At 39.5% G+C, this 23,219-nt stretch overlaps 1 protein-coding gene across 2 annotated transcripts in view; it reads left to right on the plus strand.

The window, feature by feature from the left end:
* Positions 1–23,219, plus strand: part of LOC149280701 (testican-3-like) — a 107,428-nt gene that overhangs the window by 67,300 nt on the left and 16,909 nt on the right. For both annotated transcript variants that reach the window (XM_089500172.1, XM_089500173.1), the window contains 2 exons: positions 14,344–14,464; positions 18,177–18,291. In XM_089500172.1, coding sequence (XP_089356298.1) covers positions 14,344–14,464; positions 18,177–18,291 — 236 coding nt within the window. The remainder of the gene's footprint in view (positions 1–14,343; positions 14,465–18,176; positions 18,292–23,219) is intronic.

The following is a 23,219-nucleotide window of genomic DNA, read 5'->3' on the forward strand; positions in this document are numbered from 1 at the left end:
CAGCAGCAGCAGCAGAATTGGGAAAGGCGAATGAGTGGGCAATTGGCGACCCACTCACCTGTTTCACCCCAGAGCAAAGCATCCAAACACTGTCAGTCCTTGGCGTTTGGGAGCGGACTTCCAGAGCTCAGACACAAGGCCCTAGCGTAAGCTGGCTACATTGGCGGAGGTAGCAGGCGTTGCCACACCGCAGCAAGTGCAACCAGGGGGGAGAAACTGCCCTTACCATAAGGGACATTTGAGGCATGACACTAGCCAGGAAGCGAACTGGCAGAGAAGAGACACTGGCACCACCACCAGCAGCAGCAGCAGCAGCATTGGAAAAGGCGAATGAGTGGGCAATTGACGACCCGCTCACCTGTTTCACCCCAGGGCAAAGCATCCAAAAACTGTCAGTCCTTGGCGTTTGGGAGCGGACTTCCAGAACTCAGACACAAGGCCCTAGCGTAAGCTGGCTACACCGGCGGAGGTAGCAGGCGTTGCCACACCGCAACAAGTGCAACCAGGGGGGAGAAACTACCCTTACCATCAGGGACATTCGAGGCATGACACTAGCCAGGAAGCGAACTGGCATTGAAGAGAGACACTGGCACCACCACCAGCAGCAGCAGAATTGGGAAAGGCGAATGAGTGGGCAATTGACGACCCGCTCACCTGTTTCACCCCAGGGCAAAGCATCCAAGCACTGTCAGTCCTTGGCGTTTGGGAGCAGACCTACAGAACTCAGACACAAGGCCCTAGCGTAAGCTGGCTACACCGGCGGAGGTAGCAGGCGTTGCCACACCGCAGCAAGTGCAACCAGGGGGGAGAAACTACCCTTACCATCAGGGACATTCGAGGCATGACACTAGCCAGGAAGCGAACTGGCATTGAAGAGAGACACTGGCACCACCACCAGCAGCAGCAGAATTGGGAAAGGCGAATGAGTGGGCAATTGACGACCCGCTCACCTGTTTCACCCCAGGGCAAAGCATCCAAGCACTGTCAGTCCTTGGCGTTTGGGAGCAGACCTACAGAACTCAGACACAAGGCCCTAGCATAAGCTAGCTACACCGGCGGAGGTAGCAGGCGTTGCCACACCGCAGCAAGTGCAACCAGGGGGGAGAAACTACCCTTTCCATTAGGGACATCTGAGGCATGATTTCAGCCAGGAAGCGAACTGGCAAAAGATACTGGCACCACCACCAGCAGCAGCGTTGGAAACGGAAAAAGGTGAATGAGTGGGCAATTGACGACCCACTCACCTGTTTCACCCCAGGGCAAAGCATCCAAAGACTGTCAGTCCTAGGCGTTTGGGAGCGGACTTACAGAGCTCAGACACTAGGCCCTAGCGTAAATTGGCTACACCAGCGGAGGTAGCAGGCATTGCCACACCGCAGCAAGTGCAACCAGGGGGAGAAACTACCTTAAACATTAGAGAGAAAAAATTTAACTTTCCAAGCTAAGAGCTGGGTAACCCAATTTGGGCAGATTGAATTTAAGAAAGGCAATCTGCTCCATCAGATGAGGTGCCATGCGTGAGCGCTGTGGACTCAGTATGTTTCCAGTCATAGAAAACACGCGCTCACTTTGAACAGTGGTTGGCGGACATGATAGAAGCTGCTGCGCAACCCATGAGAGTGCAGGCCACACACTCTTCTTTTCATCCCAGTAGCTAAGAGGATCAACATTAGGAGCAGAAGGAACTTCACAGAGGTAAAGTTTGACCATTTCAGCAGCACTACTCTCCTTTCTGCTGCTAGCTCTGTCAGATGGTCCAACTATACTGCCAAGTGCCTCTTCCCAAAACGCAGCTGCTCCACTCAGCTGTGTTGTGCTGCTTGTGGCACTGCTGCTGATGCTGCTGCTAGGGGTAGCAGACCACATCATCTCTTCCTCCTCCTGCACCTCACCCTCCTCGGACAGCATTCCCATTTTACGCTGCCAGTCACGCACCTTGTTGACCAATTGCTCCCGGTAGCTACTGAGAACATTGAATTTCAAAGCTAGCTTTCCCTTAATTCTTGGATCACAAAGGCACGCTAGCATCATTTCGGGACTCTCTTCCATTCGCTTGCGAAGGTGTACTTTTAGCAGATCCTTCAGCTTCCTGACTATGGCTGCTATGTCAGGATGTAGAGTGCCACCTTGAACAGCCTCACGGTTTCCAAGGAACACATCCATCTTGCTGCCTAGATGGGAGAACACTGGGATTACCTGGGCCAGACTGGCAGTGTTTGAGCTTAAATTTTCTGTGGCATCCCTGAATGGTTTAAGGACTGCCACTAGCTGGGCGATCACTGTCCAATCCTCCCTATTCAATGGAGAGGTAATCCCAATATTGTGCTCTGAGGCAAGATTATGGATTGCCCTCTGCTGCTCCAAAATCCTCTCTAGCATGTCTAACGTGGAGTTCCACCGTGTACTGACATCCTGACGTAGGCAGTGTACGGGAAGACCTGACCTCTCTTGCTCTTCCCTCAAAAGTTGGCTAGCCTTAACACTATGGTGAAAGTGCCCAGCGATCTTTCTGCAGCGGGACAGAACTACTGCTGCCACATTAGTTCCTTCTGACATTGCTGCCTTCACTACAAGATGGATGATGTGGGCTGCACAGCGCACACCAACAATATGACCATCTCGCAGCGCTTTCACCATATTGGCACCTCCGTCAGTTACCACAAAACCAACTTCAACATTGGTGCCCGCCTCTGCTCCCACCCAAAGGCTAAACATTTTCCTAATCGCATGCAGAATATTTTGGGAAGTGTGCTTTTCATCCATCACTTCTGCATGGAGAAGGAATGATCGGTAGCCTGCTGCAGCAACTTCCTTAGACACACCGGGCTGCCACCAGTGTGCTGTCAAAGAAAGAAAGGCATGCTGGGCGCTAGGTGCACTCCACAAATCTGTAGTGAAATGAACACACTGACCAGCAGCCTTGGAAAGCTCCTCTTTCACTGCTGCAACACAGGACCGATACAGCGAGGGGACAATGTTCCTGCTGAAAGTGGAACGTGACGGAACTGTGTATTGTGGAGCCACAGCCGCCATCAATTGTTTGAAAGGCTCCCCTTCAATCATGGAGAAGGATGCCCCTCCAACAGCAATGAACTGACCAATAAGTCGCGTTACTTTATTGGCCTGCTGTTTGGGCATCGTTCTCTTGGAGTGGAATGCCCCAAATTCTTCCAGGGTGGGCTGGGCATGCAGTGCTCCAACCTGCCTTGGTCTCTGGCTGCCAGCACTAGTTGCTGCTGCTGCTGCTGCTGCTGCTATTGGCTCAGAAGAAGAAGCTGTTGGGGTTTTTCCACGGCCACCAGCTATGCTGCCTGCACTAAGTTTTACCTCTGCATCTTTCCCCAATAGCACAGCGTTGTGTTGAGTGCTGAGGTGATGCTTCATGCTAGCACTGGTAAAATGGCCAGACACTTTCCCTCTGCTTATTAGCTTCCCACAATGTTTGCACTTTCCATAGCGCCCTTCTTCAACATTTTCAAAGTGCTCCCAAATTGGGGCGCGCATAGCCTTGGAGTGTGCCTTGGGTGCTGCTCTTACTGCTCGGGGTGGATGAACAGAGGCAGAACTAGTGGTGGTGGGACTGGTGGTAACAGTACTGGCCATAGTGGGACTGCTAATTGCTTTAGATTTGCTAGGTTTTGCTGCTGCTGCTGGTGGTGGTGATGGTGATGATCGTAGCGGAGAAGGTGGAGGCTCAGGGGAAAATTGTGCACTAGTCATTTGGACACTGCTCCCTGAGGAATCTGATTCCTGACCACTCATCTCCTCTACTTCCTCTGGCTCATAGTCTAGCTCTTCATTAGCCAGATCGAATGGAATTCCTGCTAGGCTGGAGCTAAGACTGATATCGTCGTGAGACTCGTGACTAGTAGTAGTGCGAGCAGGAAGAATAGACTCTGCACTTGGCCTCTCAGTCTCAGGCTCCTCTGCTACCTCGCTAGGTGGAGTTCCACTATGTGTAGCCCTCTCTCTAACTGCCTTTACAAAAATTTTGTAAGGACTTGGTGGCTTGCTAGAGGTACTAGGAGGACATGGCATGGCGGTACCAGTGGGAACAGTAGGCGCAGCACTAGTGGTGGTAGAGGCGGGGGTGGTGGTGGTGGTGGTTTTCCCTACAAAGGAATGAGATTGCTTTGGTTTGGGACCCCTCTGAGTCTTGCTGCTAATTTGGCTCTGCTTGGTACCTTGCATGCTGCTGGTGGATGGGGAAGATGCTGCTTGGGGCAAAAGGCACTTCTTTTTAGTCACTGGGCTGGTACTACTTGTGCTACCCTTTAACTTTGAACGTGCTTCTGGTGCTTTAGGCTTTCCGTAAAAAACCATAGAGCTTGTGGGCCTAGCCGCACTACTACTGCCTGCTTTTGGTGCCTTTCCTTTACTTGATGATCCTTCAAGCAATGCTTCCCCAAATGATAAGCGAGAGCTTGGCCTACTTGGCCGACTAGACTGACGCAAAGGCTGCATCTTAGAGCTGGTGGTGGTGCTGGTGGTGGTGCTGGTGGTGGTGGTGGTGGTGGTAGATGGAGCTTGTCCCTCCTTAGTCCCAAAAGGAGGATCCATTTCAAATTTTGTGTTGTGTGTGTAGTGTAGTGTAGTGTAGTGTAGTGTAGTGTTTAAAAAACTATAAAAAAAAAAATAAAAAAATAAAAATAAAAAAAAGGAAAAACGAATTAAAGACAAAAAAATTAGAGGAAGTTCTCTTCAGTGCTACTGCTTAAAAAGTAAAACTATGCACTACTGCACTGTGCTGTGTGCAATCTGCCAAAATCCTAAAGTTATTGAAATTATTAACTCAAGATTAACTATTTAATAACTAGCAGTATTTTATTTTTAATTTGAATTTACACGGGCCTAAGAGCTTAGCCTACCACTATGCTAGCCTAAAGCTATATTTCCTTACTATAAGTCTACCTCTAGGCAGACGCTCTCAAACCCACTAAGCTAAAGTGAGGTTAAATCAGATTCAGTATATGATTTATTAATTAATATTAAGTTATATAATATTAATAGATTAGAACTAATTTACTTATATATTATGTATTATAGATAGAAGAATATAGATTATGAATTAGAATTTAGAATTAGAATTACTTATATTATAGATTATGAATTAGAATATTATTATTTATAATATATTATAGATTAAGATTAAAGAAGATTAGAATTATTTTAGTACTACAGCTAGTAGCTTGAAGCTTTGCTTAGTACAGCTCGTCACAGTCAATTTTTCTTGAAAAGAATTAGAAATAAAATAAAATGTCACAGCAAAACAGTTATCTTCACTGCTTGCTGCACTCACTAGCCCAACAAGTTCACTTCACTGATGGACTGAGGTGAGCAAAACACTAAGGGTACTTTTAATAAAATTGAAATAAAATGTAAAATAAATGAGAAAATCTTTGCAAAACAGTTAACGTCACTGCTTGCTGATCAAAAAAAAACACAGCACTTATGCGGCTGCACTCACTAGCCCAACAAGTTCACTTCACTGATGGACTGAGGTGAGCAAAACAAATGAAATAAAATGAAAGATTAATTAAGAAAAATTGACTTGGTCTCTTACTGTTGCTAAAACAAAGCACAAACTATAGAGCTGCAGCACCAGTACTAATAAGATTAGCTGAACTATACGCTAGTAGTAATTAATTAATATTATTACTTTTATTTATAGCTAATTTAATTAACTATTAAGATAAGAAAGAATTAGAGAATTATTGATATTACTGATTTTAGATTAGACACTAGTAGATGTTCTGAATGTCTACAGTACACTCTACACTAGTATACTATTACTAACTATAACTGACAAATATATATATAATTTTATAATGAATTCAATTATTAATTATATTAATTAATATTACTGATTTTAAATTAGACACTAGTAGATGAATGTCTACAGTACACTCTACACTAGTATACTATAGTATATATATATATATGACTGACAAATATATATATATATATATATAATATTATAATGAACTATTAAATTATAGATTCTATTAAATTGTAATTTATAAATTCTATTTAATTTATTTAAGCAGGACAGGCAATAGGCACTAGTGCCAGCCCAGGGCAAGGGCACCCCAGTGCCACTGAGGCACTGGGTGCACTGTCAACTCAACAGCACTTACACTAAAGTTGATGACAAATTAATTTTAAAAAAATTAAATTAATCAAATTATTATTATTAAATATATTAATTAAGTAGCACTGAAGTGAGGATGAAGTACACAGTGAGAAATGGCAGGCTAAGGCTTACCAGTCTCACACAGAACAGAACAATCTCTCTCTGTAACGCTCGGATGCAGCACAGCAGTGTTGCCAAAGCAGTCACAGCGAAAAATGAATGGATCTCTCAGGCAAGCTCTGGTCTTATAAAGGCGCCTTCAGAATTCAAAAAACAGCAGCACAGGCATTGGACGAGACCCTTAGCGTTACGTCACAAGAGTGAGCTGATTGGACAGACGAGGATCAGCTCACTCCTGTTTGAAATTTTGGCGGTTGCGCGGCAAAAACGAAGACGATCACGAAGAATCTTCGATTCTTCGTGATTGTGAGTCTTCGTCTTCGCCTACGGTTTGCCGGCACTGTATTCTGTTCTACGTTCCTTCGGAACGAACAAAAAAACGGCCTCTTCGTGCTCGTTTTCATGTTCGCCCGAAGACGAATGCACAAGTCTAGTATTTAGTGTTAGTGTGTGAGTGTGTAAGGGACTGCGTCTACAGTACAGGTCTGGAACCCTATGGCAGAGAGCAACAAAGTCTAAAGGTGTTAAAGTCCACGAAGCAGGACAAGCAGAATCATGGTCAAATGGTCCAAGTTCGGGACAGGCAACAAAGAATCCCAGATCCGTATAACAAGCTGCAGATCACGTAGTCGGGAGTCTATGAACAAGGAGCAGGCAAATAGGCGAAAACGCTAGGCTTTTGTGCATAGGGCAACAAAATAACCTAGCAATGAATTGCAGGTGTGTTGGGGCTTTATAGTCCCAACTACTTGGACACTCTCCCTTGGGAGAGGCTATACCCTTACACCAGGGTAGCCTTCTGGGATCATGGGCATGTCTTCCCTGTCCTCCTGTGATGGACATGATGGGAGGGGGTGTGCACAGGACGCCTCTAGTGGCTCTGAGTGCGCCAGCTGGATCAAGCACTGCTAGAAGTGTTGATCGCAGCACACGTGCGCATGTCAGCCCACCCTTGAGTCTGCCCTCCATTGGCGCAATGTCAGGACAGGGTGTCAGGTGTAAGCCTTGGGTTAGTGGGTCAAGATGGAGGAGATAGAAGATAGTGTGTGTATGTACTATATGGTACTAAGTGGTCTTAGAATGAGTAGGTTTTAAAGCAAGTTTTAGTTACTTGAAGGGGGTGCCAAAAAATACTGCACCAAGGCACTACAAGCCCTAAGCCTACCATAATTTTAGAACCAAATACGCATCAGAAAAAAATTATGGTACAAATGGAGCCAGATGGTGCCTGCATGTACATGTGACATATACAGAGAGATTTTTATAATTTTAGTTTTTGTTTTCCTTTCTTTTCACAGAATCTTTTTTGTTTTCTGTTACATTTTCATTACAGATGCAGCTGAACAGTTTCGTTTGAAGGTGTGGGAAAATAAAATCCAGAGTTCAATCAGTAGAGAAACAATCTGTTACATCCTTTAGGCTGTTAGTGTTTGATACATCACATACTTTGATGACAGCTAACTATATTTTAGGCCAGCATTTCTGCATCCTAAGCAACCGATGCTCTATACTATAACATATCTTTGCATGTGACTGCTACTTTTTTGTACAAAGGTCCTTCACAAAACTGTTCCTTTTGCTCCTGACATTTCTATAATTTTTCATCTTTATTGCAATGGCATATTAGCAAGGACCTTTGGCTTTACTATTTCCAACACTTTTACAGTTCTTCATACTTAACAAAAGTTAACAGCATGCAATTAAAAGTCGTGATCCTACAGGTTGTAAGAGAAGTTACTTCACTTACTTCCGCTTCAGCGACAGGAGTTAGGTCAAGTTGTATGCATGTTGGATAGATTTGTCTATAAATCATGCAACTTTAATCCCATATGTACTCGGGGAAGATTGCTGTATATAAAATAGTATGGATTTTTTTGCAATCGCTTATTTTCAGCACAAGACAAATACAAAACAATGTATGTGTGAATATAAAAAAGGTCAATGTTGCCACAAACTTTATGAAAGATTAATGATGAAATGTGTCAAAATTACCCTAGTGGAATACCTTGAGTTGTCTGCTATTTAGAAAGATATAGTTGTAGGGAAAGTATAATTGTAGGGAGCTAAATTGACACAAATTGGGACATTGGCCCAGTAAATCAGTCCTTTGAAAATGCAATCTCTATAATAAGGCACTGTTTTCCAATGGAAAGCTCAGTAACAGCTTTTTAAAGCTAAATTAACTGCAAAACACTCACTTACGTTCAAAGCAAAATACACAGTTGAATATAATGCCTCACACCCTAGAGGCATTTTTTACTGGCATTTTCCCCTTACATCCATGAGCCAATTTTCTTGGCATTATACCGCAATTAACTTGTAGGCTAAAAAATTGGTTGTAAGTACATACCATGCATTGTTGCAAATGTCAGATAATCCAAATGATACAGAACCTGTGGCTGGTGAAACTGTTTTTTACAGTAACATGGGCACCATGTCAATTTAGCACCCTCAAATAAAACAGTTTATAACCCAAATATTGTTTACAAAGCGCTTTTGATTTGTAAGAATGATGGTCCTGTCCACTGTGTGCATAGTACAGCAGGATTTATTGTCTAGTGTTTGAATACTGAAATTTGCAGTTAATTTCCCCAAAACATGACAAACCTAGGCGTATCATTATACCCCAGGGATGTTGCACAAACTGTTTTTTTTTTCTGGAGTTGCAACATTGCCTGAATGGCTTCCTGAAAAGTGTCAAACTGATCCTAGTGAAATACCCTGTGTATCTTCTTTTCAGTAACAGTATCTGCTTTTCAATTTTCAAGATATGTGACCACTATTTAGGTTAGGGTATCAGTGTGCTAAATTTAAAAGAAAGTGTTATAGGTTAATATTTTTTAAGAGGTGAAAAACCCAGGCATATAGGGTGGTTTCCAATGCACATGTTGAGATACTCTAAAGAAAGCTATTTCTAAGGTATTCCAGCCAACCACAGTAAGAGCCATTATCTGCAAATGGAGAACATGTGGAACAATGGTGAACCTTCTCGGGAGTTGCCAGTTTACCAAACTTCTACCAGTGTAGCTTAATTTAAGCCATTCTGCCAAGAAGAGTGAGCCAGAATTCCTCCACAGCGATGTAAAAGACTCACTGCCAGTCATCACAAATATTTGACCAAGGGTGGCACAACCATTTTAGGGGGCAGCTACTTTTTCAAATGGGTGATATATGTTTTGATTAACTCTTTACCTTCAATAAATGAAATGATAATTTAAAAGCTGTATTTTTGGTTTACTCACTTTGTCTATGTCTTATTCTAAAATTAGTTGGTTGGCTGAAACATTCAAATGTCACAAATTAGCAAAGATAGAGGGAATCGAAGAGGCAAATACTGTTTCACAACACTGTAAAAGTAAAGCTGTGATAAAATGATTTTTTATTGTTAAGTCATTTTTAAAAATTGTATTCATACTAAATAATGCTGCATATATGAATATAGTTTCAAATGAAAGCCCTACTAAGGCTGACAAAATATGTATGTGAGTCCACTTATTGAGGAGGAAAATTGTGATTGAAGAAAGATATAGTAAAAACACAACAATTGCCTTGCACCACTGGGCCAGTTAACAAAGCCTACCCCATGGAGCAAATGTTCTGACCCTTTCCCTGTAAACATGCAAATCAGATCATGAATGCATGTGATATTGCTGCACTGGATCACAGGATAAAACATGTAAACGATACTGCTATCATGCATACATGTTTAATAGATCGATGGTGCGAATTTAACCATTGCATAGGTCAATTGGGGGTAGCAGTGTCTTATGTAGCCTGTGGTTCCTCTAAGCTCTTGAGTACCAGCAAAGTATCGGTGGGTGAGCATTTTTCCCATAATAAGTGCAGATCTGCCCCTGAATCGATGAATGCTTGTCCAGGCAATGAAGAGTGATGGCTAACATCACATAGTATACTGTACATGGGTTCCCTGATCTATTATTATATAGAGGTCTTCCATCATAAATGGATCATATTGTATGTGTATCAAAAAGAAGGCCTGTTGCATTTGAAGGTGCCACAACAAATGGCATATTGTTTATTGTACCCGCTACAGCCTTTCATTCTGCTTTTTCACTAATACCAAAGCATCAAATGAACCACAATACATTTTTTATTGTTTCTCTAGAGATATCTGGCCGTTAAAAATTATAAACTAATCATAGTGGGTATAACAGAGACATGGTTGGATGATAGCTATGACTGGGCGGTTAACATACAGGGTTATAGTCTATTCAGGAAGGATCGAAAAAAACGAAAAGGGGGAGGAGTTTGCCTTTATGTAAAGTCCAGCCTAAAGGCCACAATGCGGGAGAATATATGTGAGGGAAATGATAATGTGGAGTCATTATGGGTAGAAATATATGGAAAGAAAAATAATAAAATACTGATCGGGGTTTGCTATAAGCCACCAAATATAATGGAAGCAGCAGAAGATCAATTATTAAAGCAAATAAACAAGGCAGCAAATCACAATGAGGTGGTTATTATGGGGGACTTTAACTATCCCGACATAAACTGGGAAACAGAGACCTGTGAATCTCATAAAGGAAACCGGTTTCTGACTATAAGTAAGGATAATTATCTGTCCCAAATGGTACAGGACCCGACCAGAGGGGACGCCCTACTGGACTTAATATTGACCAACAGACCTGACAGAGTAACTAATGTGCAGGTCAGGGGGCATCTAGGAAATAGTGATCACAATATGATACATTATAACTTGTCCTTCAATATGGGAACTCTTAGAGGAGCCACAAGAACCATGAACTTTAGGAAGGCAAAGTTTGATCAACTAAGAGAAGCCCTTAACACTGTAAATTGGGAAAATGTCCTCAAAAACAAGAGTACAGACACTCAATGGGAGATTTTTAAGGATATCTTAAATTCTCAATGTGAAAGGTACATACCGTATGGGAATAAAAGAGTCAGGAACAAGAGAAAACCAATGTGGATAAATAAAAATGTAAAGGGGGTAATAAATGGCAAAAAAAAGGCATTTAAGCTACTAAAACAGGAAGGCAGTGAGGAAGCACTAAAAAGCTATCGGGAAAAAAATAAAATATGTAAAAATCAGATAAAAGCAGCAAAAGTGGAGACAGAAAGACTAATTGCCAAAGAGAGTAAGACAAACCCCAAAATGTTCTTTAACTATATAAATAGTAAAAAGGTTAAAAATGAAAGCGTTGGCCCCTTAAAAAGTAATGAGGGAGAAGTTATAGACGGGGATCAGGAAAAAGCTAATCTATTAAATATATTCTTCTCTGCTGTATTCACAGAGGAAAATGAAATGCCAGGTAATATACAGCAGGATGAGATAACTGCCCCAGTACATGTCACCTGTCTAACCCAGGAAGAAGTGCAGTGCCGCCTAAAAAAAATCAAAATAGACAAATCACCAGGTCCAGATGGCATTCACCCCCGCGTTCTAAGGGAGTTAAGTAATGTAATAGACAGACCCCTATTTCTAATATTCAAGGACTCTATAGTGACAGAGTCTGTTCCCCAGGACTGGCGCATAGCAAATGTTGTGCCAATATTCAAAAAGGGGACAAAAAGTGACCCGGGGAATTATAGGCCTGTTAGTTTAACTTCTGTTGTGTGTAAACTGTTTGAGGGTTTCCTAAGAGATGCTATTTTGGAGTATCTCAATGAAAATAAGTGTATGACTCCATATCAGCATGGGTTTACAAGGGATCGGTCCTGTCAAACTAACCTGATCAGCTTTTATGAGGAGCTGAGCTCAAGACTGGATCGGGGTGAATCGCTGGATGTCGTATATCTTGATTTTTCCAAAGCATTTGATACGGTGCCACATAAAAGGCTGGTACATAAAATGAGAATGCTTGGGCTGGGGGAGAATGTGTGTATGTGGGTAAGTAACTGGCTCAGTGATAGGAAACAGAGGGTGGTTATTAATGGTACATACTCTGAGTGGGTTACTGTTGCTAGTGGGGTACCACAGGGGTCAGTTTTGGGTCCTATTCTTTTTAATATATTTATTAATGACCTTGTAGAGGGATTGTATAGTAAAGTATCAATCTTTGCAGACGATACTAAGCTCTGTAACGTGGTTAACACAATAGAGGACAGTGCACGATTACAAATGGATCTGCATAGGTTGGAGGCTTGGGCTGGGATGTGGCAGATGAGGTTCAACACAGATAAATGTAAGGTTATGCACATGGGGAAGAAAAATCCAGGCTGGGAATATGTATTAAATGGGAAAACACTGGGGACGACTGACATGGAAAAGGACTTAGGAGTTTTAGTTAACAGTAAATTTACCTGTAGCAACCAGTGTCAGGCAGCTGCTGCTAAGGCAAATAAAATCATGGGGTGCATCAAAAGGGGCATAGATGCCCACGACAAGGAAATAATTCTACCACTGTACAAGTCACTAGTCAGACCACACATGGAATACTGTGTACAGTACTGGGCACCAGTGTACAAGAAAGATATAGTGGAGCTGGAGAGGGTTCAAAGACGGGCAACCAGAGTAATAAGGGGAATGGGAGGACTACAGTACCCAGAAAGATTATCAGAATTAGGGTTATTTAGTTTGGAAAAAAGACGGCTTAGGGGGGATTTAATAACTATGTATAAATATATAAGGGGACAGTACAGAGATCACTCCCAGGACCTATTTATACCCAGGACTGTATCTATAACAAGGGGACATCCTCTACGGTTGGAGGAAAGAAGGTTTCTACACCAGCACAGACGGGGGTTCTTTACAGTAAGAGCGGTGAGATTATGGAACTCTCTGCCAGAGGAAGTGGTTATGGCAAACTCAATAAAAGAGTTCAAAAGGAGCCTGGACGTGTTTCTTGAAAGCAATAATATTACAAGTTATGGATATTAGATTAATAGGGACAGAACGTTGATCCAGGGATTTATTCTGATTGCCATATTTGGAGTCGGGAAGGAATTTTCCCCCTGGTATGGGGCAATTGGCATCTGCTTCATAAGGGTTTTTTTGCCTTCCTCTGGATCAACACAGTAGGGACACAATATGTATATAGGTTGAACTTGATGGACTTTGGTCTTTTTTCAACCTTATGAACTATGTTACTATGTTACTATGTTACTATAGACATAAAAAAACATCAACATATACCGGTAGAAATTGGTTTACAAATGTTCAAGTTCTAGAAGAGAAATAACTTAAAAAATCAGTACATTTGATGGATGGAACATTTCAAAGATACTTTGCAGTTCAATGGATGATTAATGTGTTTAAGTAATTTTTTTATTGTATGCTATTCTAGTGCCTTTCACATTATCATCAAGGCACAATGTAGGTTGTGTTGTGTCATCTTTCCAGCTACAACTATGCTATTGCTAATAAAGCTTGCTTTTCGCTTGTATCTTTTACAAGACTGTTTGACAAGATAATCCTCATAATGAATGGAAGAATGAGCTGACCTATATGGCATTATATTATAGAAGTTCATAGAATAATATATATTTCTACCTGTCTATATGTTTCTATATTTTTTCTTCAAGTAAACTGAAAATTGATAAATCTTTTTCATTCACATCATTATAAGAAAGTGTGTTCTATAGAGGAAAAATGGATATAGCCATATTAGCCAAACACAAAAATAACCTCAGGAATCTCAAAAATCTAACTTTAAGTTTTTCTGTGTTAGCCAAATAAAAGGTATCTACTTTAACTACAAACTCCATATATTTTTCCAAATGCAGATACACTACAGTTGGTTTAACAAGTTTAGCACATAACATGGAAACCAACATAGCTTTACATTTACATGTGTTTCCTTAGTGTATGAAATGGGATTACAGAATCATAAGAGCTTTTAGACTACTCTACAGTACTGGTTGAAAACTGGTGAGAACATCCAGAACAATGCATGATTGTTAGTATTCTTATATGTGATTAATGTCTTTTGGGAAATGATGAATAAATAACCCACACATTGCTACTATTAAAAGAATAAAAGATACCAGGATATACACTATAATGCGATGTTATGTTTATATATTAGAGCTATAATTATTTGCGTAAAAGCCTAAACCTCCCACAGTTCCTCTGAAGACTGATATACCTTTTTTTCCTTTTTGTCTAGAATAAAGGAAGCTGGTTTAAATCAAAAATATTGGAAAACTGCTTCTCCCAACTGTAAACAATGTCCAGTAGTTTACACAAATCCAGTATGTGGATCTGACGGCCATTCGTATTCTTCCCAGGTGAGAGCCACAATTTGTGTAATATACTGTATACATATGTATATGTTTATGCATGTATGCTGAAATATATATATATATATATATATATTTTATTTTTTTTGTAAATATTTGTTTATAAATGTGTTGTACTTATTCTGAACTGAGAAGGTGCATTTTTATTTGCATACAAACTTCTGTACTCACATATCTCCATTTTATCATTGTTCACTGTTTCAAACCATTGCTTCTCAGGAACTAAAAATATGTCAACAAAGTCACTTGCAAGTAGGGATTTCAACTGCTCATGATATAAATGAGAAAAACCCAATTTGAAATCGGAGTAGAGTATGGATGAGAAGAGTCTGGACTGTTTTTAAATTAGATTATTGATAAGACAAAATGCTCTTAACTGTCGAAAATGTTCTTATGATGTCACCTATAACTGATGTGACCCAAACTAACATGTAGCAAAAAAGCAGTCTCAATGAGTCTGATGAGGAAATAAAAAATAAATAAATAAAAAAATAAATGTAATCTCTGACATCAAATGTGACACCACTATAAATGGTTAGTACCTCCAGCATAAAAATGTCAGCCAGTGACTTGTAAGAAATACAGGTAATACCAAATAAACATTACTTAAAGCCTATGGCATATAATTGATTGCTTAACACACGGGTAGTAAACCAGCTTATTATGAATTTATTAGTATTAAAGCATAGATCGTGCAAATAGTAATGATAATATAAATTGATATGCTGGGTTTAGAACAATAGAGATATGAGTGAATAAATTCTTGCATTTCAAAATATCTTTAAAAAGAAAAAAATGGAAATTAAGTTATGCCTAAAATCTTAATTTATGAAGAGTCTCATGAACAACGTTTTGTGTTATATATTATCATGTTTAATATATACAAATACCTCTCTTGGATTCTTTATAATACTTAACATTTTTCCATCAGTTACCGTTGCCTATGTACAATAGTACAATATCTTAGCTGTACAAATAATGATTAAATGGTTTTCTGCCAGTTGAAATACTTTGGTATAGATCTAAATAAACATCTACTGTAAACATTTAAACGTTATTTTTATTATTAATATTTGTGATCATTGATTTTGTGCAAATTACTTAACTAGTTTTAATTAAAGGTACACTGGGTTCTTTTTTCTGAATACTGAATGATTAAGCACAGTTGTAGCTATTGAATGCTGCCCTTTTGATTTCAAGTGAACACTACCCAAAATGTGTGTATCTGCTATGTAATTTTATGTGCTGATTTTTGACAGGGTTGGTAAAATTTAATTTGCACATAAACTTCTTAATATATATAGCACCCACTTGGCATGGGTCATGTGTATAATTCAAAAAAATATATTAGAAAAATATCTTTCCTCAGCCTCCTTGGAAAGCAGTGTAGCCAATTTCCTTCTGCGTAACCTCCCATGTGTCCCGCTTTGGTACCCAAAGCCCTTTGGGGTTTGTTCACTGAATGGGCACTTGCCAACAGAGATTCCGAGATAGTTGTGGTTTTAACTTTCTCACTTCACTATTCATTATGAAGATCCATCACTAGCAAATTTCTCCCACAAGGACATAAATTGTCATGTACAATGCCTAATTCAATGAGACTTTAGATAAACCTGACTTTACATAATTGCTGTGCAGGGGGAGCCTACTGGGGATGTCTTCCGTGGCATCACAGGAATTCATCTGTGTCTATTGAGATCATTGGGGGCCTTAAAATAAACCCAGGTGGATCTGTAGACAGCTTTCATATTTCTCTGATAGGGGCAGAGGGCAGAAAGAAAGAAGTAAAATAGGAGGGAAGAAAGAGAGTGAGAGAAAGAAGGACAGAAACAAAGAAAAACTGAGAGAAGAGTGAGAGAGGAAGTAAATGCAAGGAGGGAGAAAGAGAGAAAAAAAGCCAGAGAAGAAAAAAAGAGGGATGAGGAGGATCAATTATTTGAACTGGTCCACTTTTTGGAGAAACTGAGTCCCATGGCGTGCTGCAGGATGTGTGTATCCATTAGTGCAGTACTGCTGTTGCTTTTGGTCCTTTTGGTCTCTTCCTTAACCTTGAGATGGTGCTGCAGTAGGTGAAAGGTGAGTCCAGAAAGTGTCATGGAACTCCCCCAGAATGTTGTTCCTGAATAAAAAAAATCAAATTTTTTCCGAGCCAAGCGGCCAGGAAACAAAATTTGTTACCCAGAAACTAATGTAGCAAAAATGAAATACAAATTTCGTCCAAATCTATTTTGCTTGCTGTAAGCAAGTCTAGTGAGAATGTAGGTAGAAAGTGTAAAAGAAAGAAATTAGGCAGGAGAGGCATAGAGAAAGAAAGAATGAGGAAAAGAGGAAGGGAGAGAGGGAAGAAAGAAGAATGCGGTAAGAAAAGTGGGAGACACATAAAGGGGAGGGAGAAAGAAACAGGACGAGTGAGAGAGAAAAAAGAGGGAGAAGAAAGGCATATTACATATTATCTGCATCTATTGCTAAGATCTTCTGTGGCAGTTGTGTCTCTGCTTCTGTTATGTAGAGTGAGGGCATCTGGTAGTGAGAAGTATAACTCCAATAAAATGTAATAAAAATTAATTGACTGTTGGATGAAAGCCTAGAAAATCTAGGGCAGGCTCCAAGTTAAGGAAAAGAGGATGAGTAATGGCACCACTGGCAAATAAATGAACAAATGGATAACAAATATTTTGTTAGTTTTTATTTGTTTTGTTGGGGACCCATCTCAATTTAGGAGATTAATGTAAGTGCACAAATTAGGCTACATTTATTAAGAATAAAGTTTGTCCAAATGCACAAGTGTACTATTTGAAATTATTAAAGACAAAGACAAATTGTGCATGAAATATTGTTACAGTAAACATTTTAGCTTTAGAAACATAATTACAAAAAGTGATTACATGATTGCCAACAACCAGCCACAAATTCTCCCAGCTCAGGCACTTTGAGGGTTACAAAATGCTATGCTTTATGGAGAATAATTAGCAGATTCTTGAAATATCTTGCCCTTTGTGAGGCATTAAAACTCACTTATCTGTTGCAAAGAACTTCAGATTTTCTGTAATTACAGAAATTGGACCTGATTATTAATTAGAAATGCAATCAGTGAATGTCAGCTTTCAAATTTTAGAAGTCAGAAATGTGTTTTCAGAAACAGCCATGAACTTTTTAAGCACCGGGAACAAATAGCTATACTGCAGAAAAAAACAGACAAGATTTCAATAAATCACAATGCATCACCACCCCCAAAAAAGCAAGTACAAAGTATCGCAGCCTGGATGAATGAAATCGTGTTTTATAGAGCGCATGGATCCAGCGCCCCAGAATATGTCGTCTGTGCCTCTTCAGCAGCACATGTAGCGTGGACCCTTCCCCCATCTCAACCAGATCTGTACCCCCAACCTCAACTTTTATCTCCTAGGGAGGATATCTGGTTGCTGACACAACACATGGAGTTGAATTTTTGTTTACACATTTTTTGTTTTCTTTTGTGACACGTTATATAGCAGGTTCACTGGCGTTATCATTTTGATTGTATTATTTACAGCTCTAATTTGTATATTGGCATATGCATGGTATACGCTGAACTTAAAGCATTTATTAAAAAAATAAAAGATGTTCATTCTAAATTATGTATGGAAATCTTTATCTAGTCCAATAATGGACAAAAATTAGTGTTCTAATATTTAACCAAACTTGTACTTTCATGTTGTAGTGTAAACTTGAATACCAAGCATGCAACTCAGGCAAACAAATCTCAGTGAAGTGTAAAGGACAATGTCCCTGTTCATCAAGCAAACTAAGAAATTCCAACAAAAATAATAAAAGAGGTAAGAAGTTGTAATTATTATATTTGTTGATTTCAACAAATTATATGCCTGGAAATAAATTATATAATGCAGAAAATGTGAGTATATTTTCTTTCCATTTTAAAAAATAATAATTATATAAATGGAAATAAACTTTCCATTAAAATATTTTCTTTATCATCATTTCTGTTTGAAAAAAATATTTACCAGTACATGATTTACTTTAATACAACATGTACATTATGTAACTTTATATTGTTACCTTTGCCGGGGCATGCTAATGTATATAATTGTTATGATAATAATTTAGGGGTTGGAAATATAAAGATGCTATAAATATTGGCTTGTATACAAGATATGGTTTAATCTCCAGGTAAAGCCACAGGCAGTAACAAAGTTGAAGCTTCAAAAGCATAACTAAGAACCTTTTAATTATAATAGTTAGAATAATCGTTCATATGAAAATGATTGTCTGTGTTCAAGCAGGAGATATATCTTTAAGAAAAGCACCAATTGTCAAAGTAAAATTAAATCAATATGTAGAATATGAAGAAGTTAGCTCCACTTTATAGTCTTGAAAGTCACAATAATACATGTAGAATCTGCTTAATTATTTTACATAAATTGCTACCAATAAATTGCAAAGTCACACTGGACTTTGAATTATATGAAGTTTATCTAGCTGGTTTAATTTAACAAATTAAAGGACCTCAATCTGCAATCGACTTTGTCATTAGTACCAATGTGGACTGTGACCACTTGGATCATCACCACAACATGCCAAACTCAAGCACCCAGGAGACAGCAAACTGTTCACAATGTGCATGTGTTTGTCAGGGTATGTTATTACATGCATGTATTTGGGTACATTAGTGTGATTATCTGCGTGTGTGTGTTAGTGTGAGCATCCCTACTTTAGGCAAGGCTCTAGATCTGCCCCTGCTATGACTTGAAAAATAAACAATATTTTTATTAAAAAGTAGTTGTAGTATAAATTAAAAAACTGCAATTCTCAGTAAAGCATTTATAGTTGGGGCAACATAGCAATTTAAAGGGTCTATTCAGTTATCATATGTGCATATGGTGTTTGGGTCGCCCCTTTAATGATCCTCCATAATCACTGCTATATTTGGAGTAAAGAGTTAGATGCCAGCTGCTGGAGCAAGGTTGCAGGCATTTGGACCCCAAGTGAACTATTGGCATCTAAAGTTATATGAATAATCTACAGATGTTTGTATTTTCATCATAAATCATAGGTTTCAACCAAACAGTAAGTAGTGTGTCTTCTGTGCATACAATTTACAATACCATAATTGCACTGTAGTGATTTCACCGGAAAGGCAGATAGATGAAACTATTGTTTATATGTACTTTTTTATAAATTTTTTTATAATTTGAGGTACATTGTATATACCACGCAGTTAAAAGAACCAAAAATATTAAAATTTAACATTAAATTCTACTGGATAAATGTGTGGCTTTGGAATGGAATATTGCTAAAGGCAATGAATTGTTAAGATGAAAAGGTGCAACTTTTTTTCAGAATAACCACATATAATAGTTGAATACATACCAGCATTCTTGATTGATTTATTACAGCTTTGGGTTATATAAAAGTTGTATAAACTAAACCAAAGGGGTTTCTAGAGCTGATCAGTTCCTGACAGTTTTATCCCACTGTTCGATGTAATAGCTGAAGGGACCCTGTAGAAAACTGTAATATTGTGTTATGTTTATGTTACAGATGGTTTGCTTCACTAAAACTGATCCCATGACCATTTTGCTTGCTCCTAATAAAACAGGGAAATCATGAATGGGATACATAATTGTAGATTAGTGTCATGAAAAGACTTATCTGAAGAATAAATGTGGCTCAGGTATTAAGCCTGCAGTGACCCTAAAAATGGTACATGCCCTACCTTGAAAAAATAGTACAGATTTTGCTTGAGGTTGTTTGTAAGGTATTATGGGCTGTTTAAAATTGCTATATTACATTTAAGCTTGTGCGCCACTCCATAATAACGAAAAACATATGCGCAAAACAGCTACACTGCAAAGTAATTTTGCCCAATATTGTTAGTGCTTTGTGTAGCTGAATGATGTAGATTCTTAGATGGATCCCATGTAAGCCATATCTGTTGTTATTGGAATAATAGCAGTGCTAGTTACCTAGTGTATATGAATATATGTATGTATATATATATATATATATATGTATATATATATATATATATATTAATTTATATATATATATGTACATTTATATACATATATGTATACCGTATTTGCTCGAATATAGGACACAAATGCTCTGAAAAATACCCCTCGTCTTATAATCAAGGTCGTCTTCTAATCAGACCTCAAATGAGGTCTGACTATGAGACTAAGATCCAGATCCCCCGCAGCACTGCAGGGGACCTGGATCCTCCTCTCTGGTAACCTCAGCTGCTGCCAGCACTTCCACAGGTGCTTCTTTCACCGAGTGCTGGCGAAAGCACGGGTAGCAGCGGAGGCTGTATCCGCGCATCCTGCATACCTTCCCCGTCACATGACCTTCCGGTGCTCAGTCATAGAAGCCCCGGCGGAACTAACGCCGGCCTCCACCCGCTGCCCCCACCAGACAGAAGACAGAAGCACTGGTAAGTTGGGGGGGAGTATAATATGGGGGGCATAAGGCTTTTCTGGAGGCAGAGTGCCCCATGATATGCCTTTTAACCCCCTTAATGCTACTTTGCCTCCAGAAATGCCTTATACCCCCTATATGACACTCTGTCCCATGATATGCCTTTTAACCCCCTATATGCCAGAGTGGCATATACGCGTATAAGGCATTTCTGGAGGCAGAGTGGCCTCAGCAGAAGTCCCAGCGGTAGCGGGTTGTCCGCGTCCATCGAGCAGACGTTCGCTGGCGCTCAGTGATAGAAGACCCGGTGGAAGTGCCGGCAGCAGCTGAGGTTACCAGACAGGAGGATCCAGGTCCCCTGCAGCGCTGTAGTCAGACCTCTATTTGAGGTCTGATTAGAAGACGACCTCGATTATAAGACGAGAGGTATTTTTCAGAGCATTTGCTCTGAAAAAAACATTGTCTTATAATCGAGCAAATACGGTATATATATATATATATATATATATATATATATATATATATATATATATATATATAATATAATGGAAACATATTTGTTATTAGATTTCTTTAGGCATAATCTGCAGACAAATGATTTTGAGACCATTTTGGAGAAACTGCTGATGTCATCATTGACATGGCAATCGGTCTCTGTTTCACAAATCTTTTAAGCAGAACAGAACAGTGATGCATTTATTAGACTTAATACAGTCATTGTTAGAACGATGTCATGTAGCAAAAAAGAACTCCACAGCTGATGGAATATGACAGCTCCTTTCAGCTAACAGCAATCGAGCCAATAATCAACATTCACTTAGTTCAAATAATGTCCATGCTTTGTGATTACTAAGCAAATATAGAATTGAATAGGCTATTGACTGTCATTTTTATTGTGTGTAAAATGTTAAAACTTTAACGTTTTCAGGACAGTTTTTGAGACTTTTTCTTGGCAAGTGTTCAGAGATACTCACACTTTTAAAAAAATGCATTTAACTGTGATGTTAGTTTGGTTGCTTTGGAATCATTTAAAATGGTCCAATGGGTGTGTATAGATTTAGACTTCCATATAAAAAAACTATAAATATTAGTATAAATTAATGTCACTTATTGCTCTATTTCCTAATAGAATACATGCACGTTGGAAATATATGTGGGTTAGAAGCAGCAAAGTTGTAGGAGTTGGACTAAATGTCCTACTCATCTATTCTTACAGATATAAGTAAGGCTCTCTTTGAATAGTGTTCCAGAAAACTTCCTTTACCTGCACACCTGGAGGCTGTTGTCAGTCATGTAATATCTTGAGTAACTTTCCCAGCTGAAATACCAAACTAAGCTGATTCTTTATGAAAGTGCTAATTAGCCTTGTGCATTCTGATTTGTACAAATTGTGAACTTACAGAGTATTGGTAAATTCCCAAAACCCTGAAAATGAGGCCTGACCCCCACAGACAAAAACAAAAAGCTCTGAATTTTTCCCTGAAATTCGTGGATCTACATTCACTCACATTGTCAGGAAGAGGACATGACCTAAAGCGCTAACTGAAGGCAATATAGCGGCACTTGCGGTGATAACCTTTCCCTCGATTGGCAGATTGGGGAGATGACGTTACTGCGAGCGTCACCATATCGCCGTCAGTTCCCATGAGGGCAAAATGACTGCACTTACATCGACATCCTCTCCCCCCATTGGAGGATCGGGGAGAGCGCGTCACCGCAAGCACCACTTTATTGCCCTCAGTTGGCTCTTTCTGTGACCGATTGGTGAGAGGATGCCATCACAGGTGCCACCACTTTGGCAAAAGTTCCTGACGGGTTATTTTTGTGGAGATGCGAACGAAGAAGGGAAGGCAGAAGATAAAAGATGAAGAAGAAGATGTGGAAGTGGTCAGCAAAGAAGGTAGGGAAACATTTAGAGAGTATGAGAAAGTGAATGAGAATGTGATTGTATTAGAGTCAATATGGACACCGGGCACCAAATGAAAAATACCCCTGAATTTTCAGATGAACCGAATGGGCGGGGAACCAAATTATTTCCCCAAAAACGAATGGGCCAAAAACTAACCAAAATATCTGTCCCAATCGTTTTTTAACCCATTTACACATGTCTTGTGCTAATGAAGTCCATTCCTCCATTAGTCAGAGTGTTCACCTGCGTGAATAATAATGATTTTGTTTAATGTGACTTTTCCTAGACCTTATTCTGGTGTACATGGGCAGGTTACAGGGCACAGTAGCCCCTCTGCCACATAACAGGGAGCCATTTGCGCTTTTGGAAGATCAGGCTTCCTGTAGGGCACTGTTCAATGGACTGGTTAAAAGAGAG

This window comes from Sceloporus occidentalis, unplaced genomic scaffold (assembly GCF_023333645.1).
Source record: "Sceloporus occidentalis isolate IW3139 unplaced genomic scaffold, rSceOcc1.0.p SCAF_149, whole genome shotgun sequence".
Taxonomy (NCBI): Eukaryota; Metazoa; Chordata; class Lepidosauria; order Squamata; family Phrynosomatidae; genus Sceloporus; species Sceloporus occidentalis.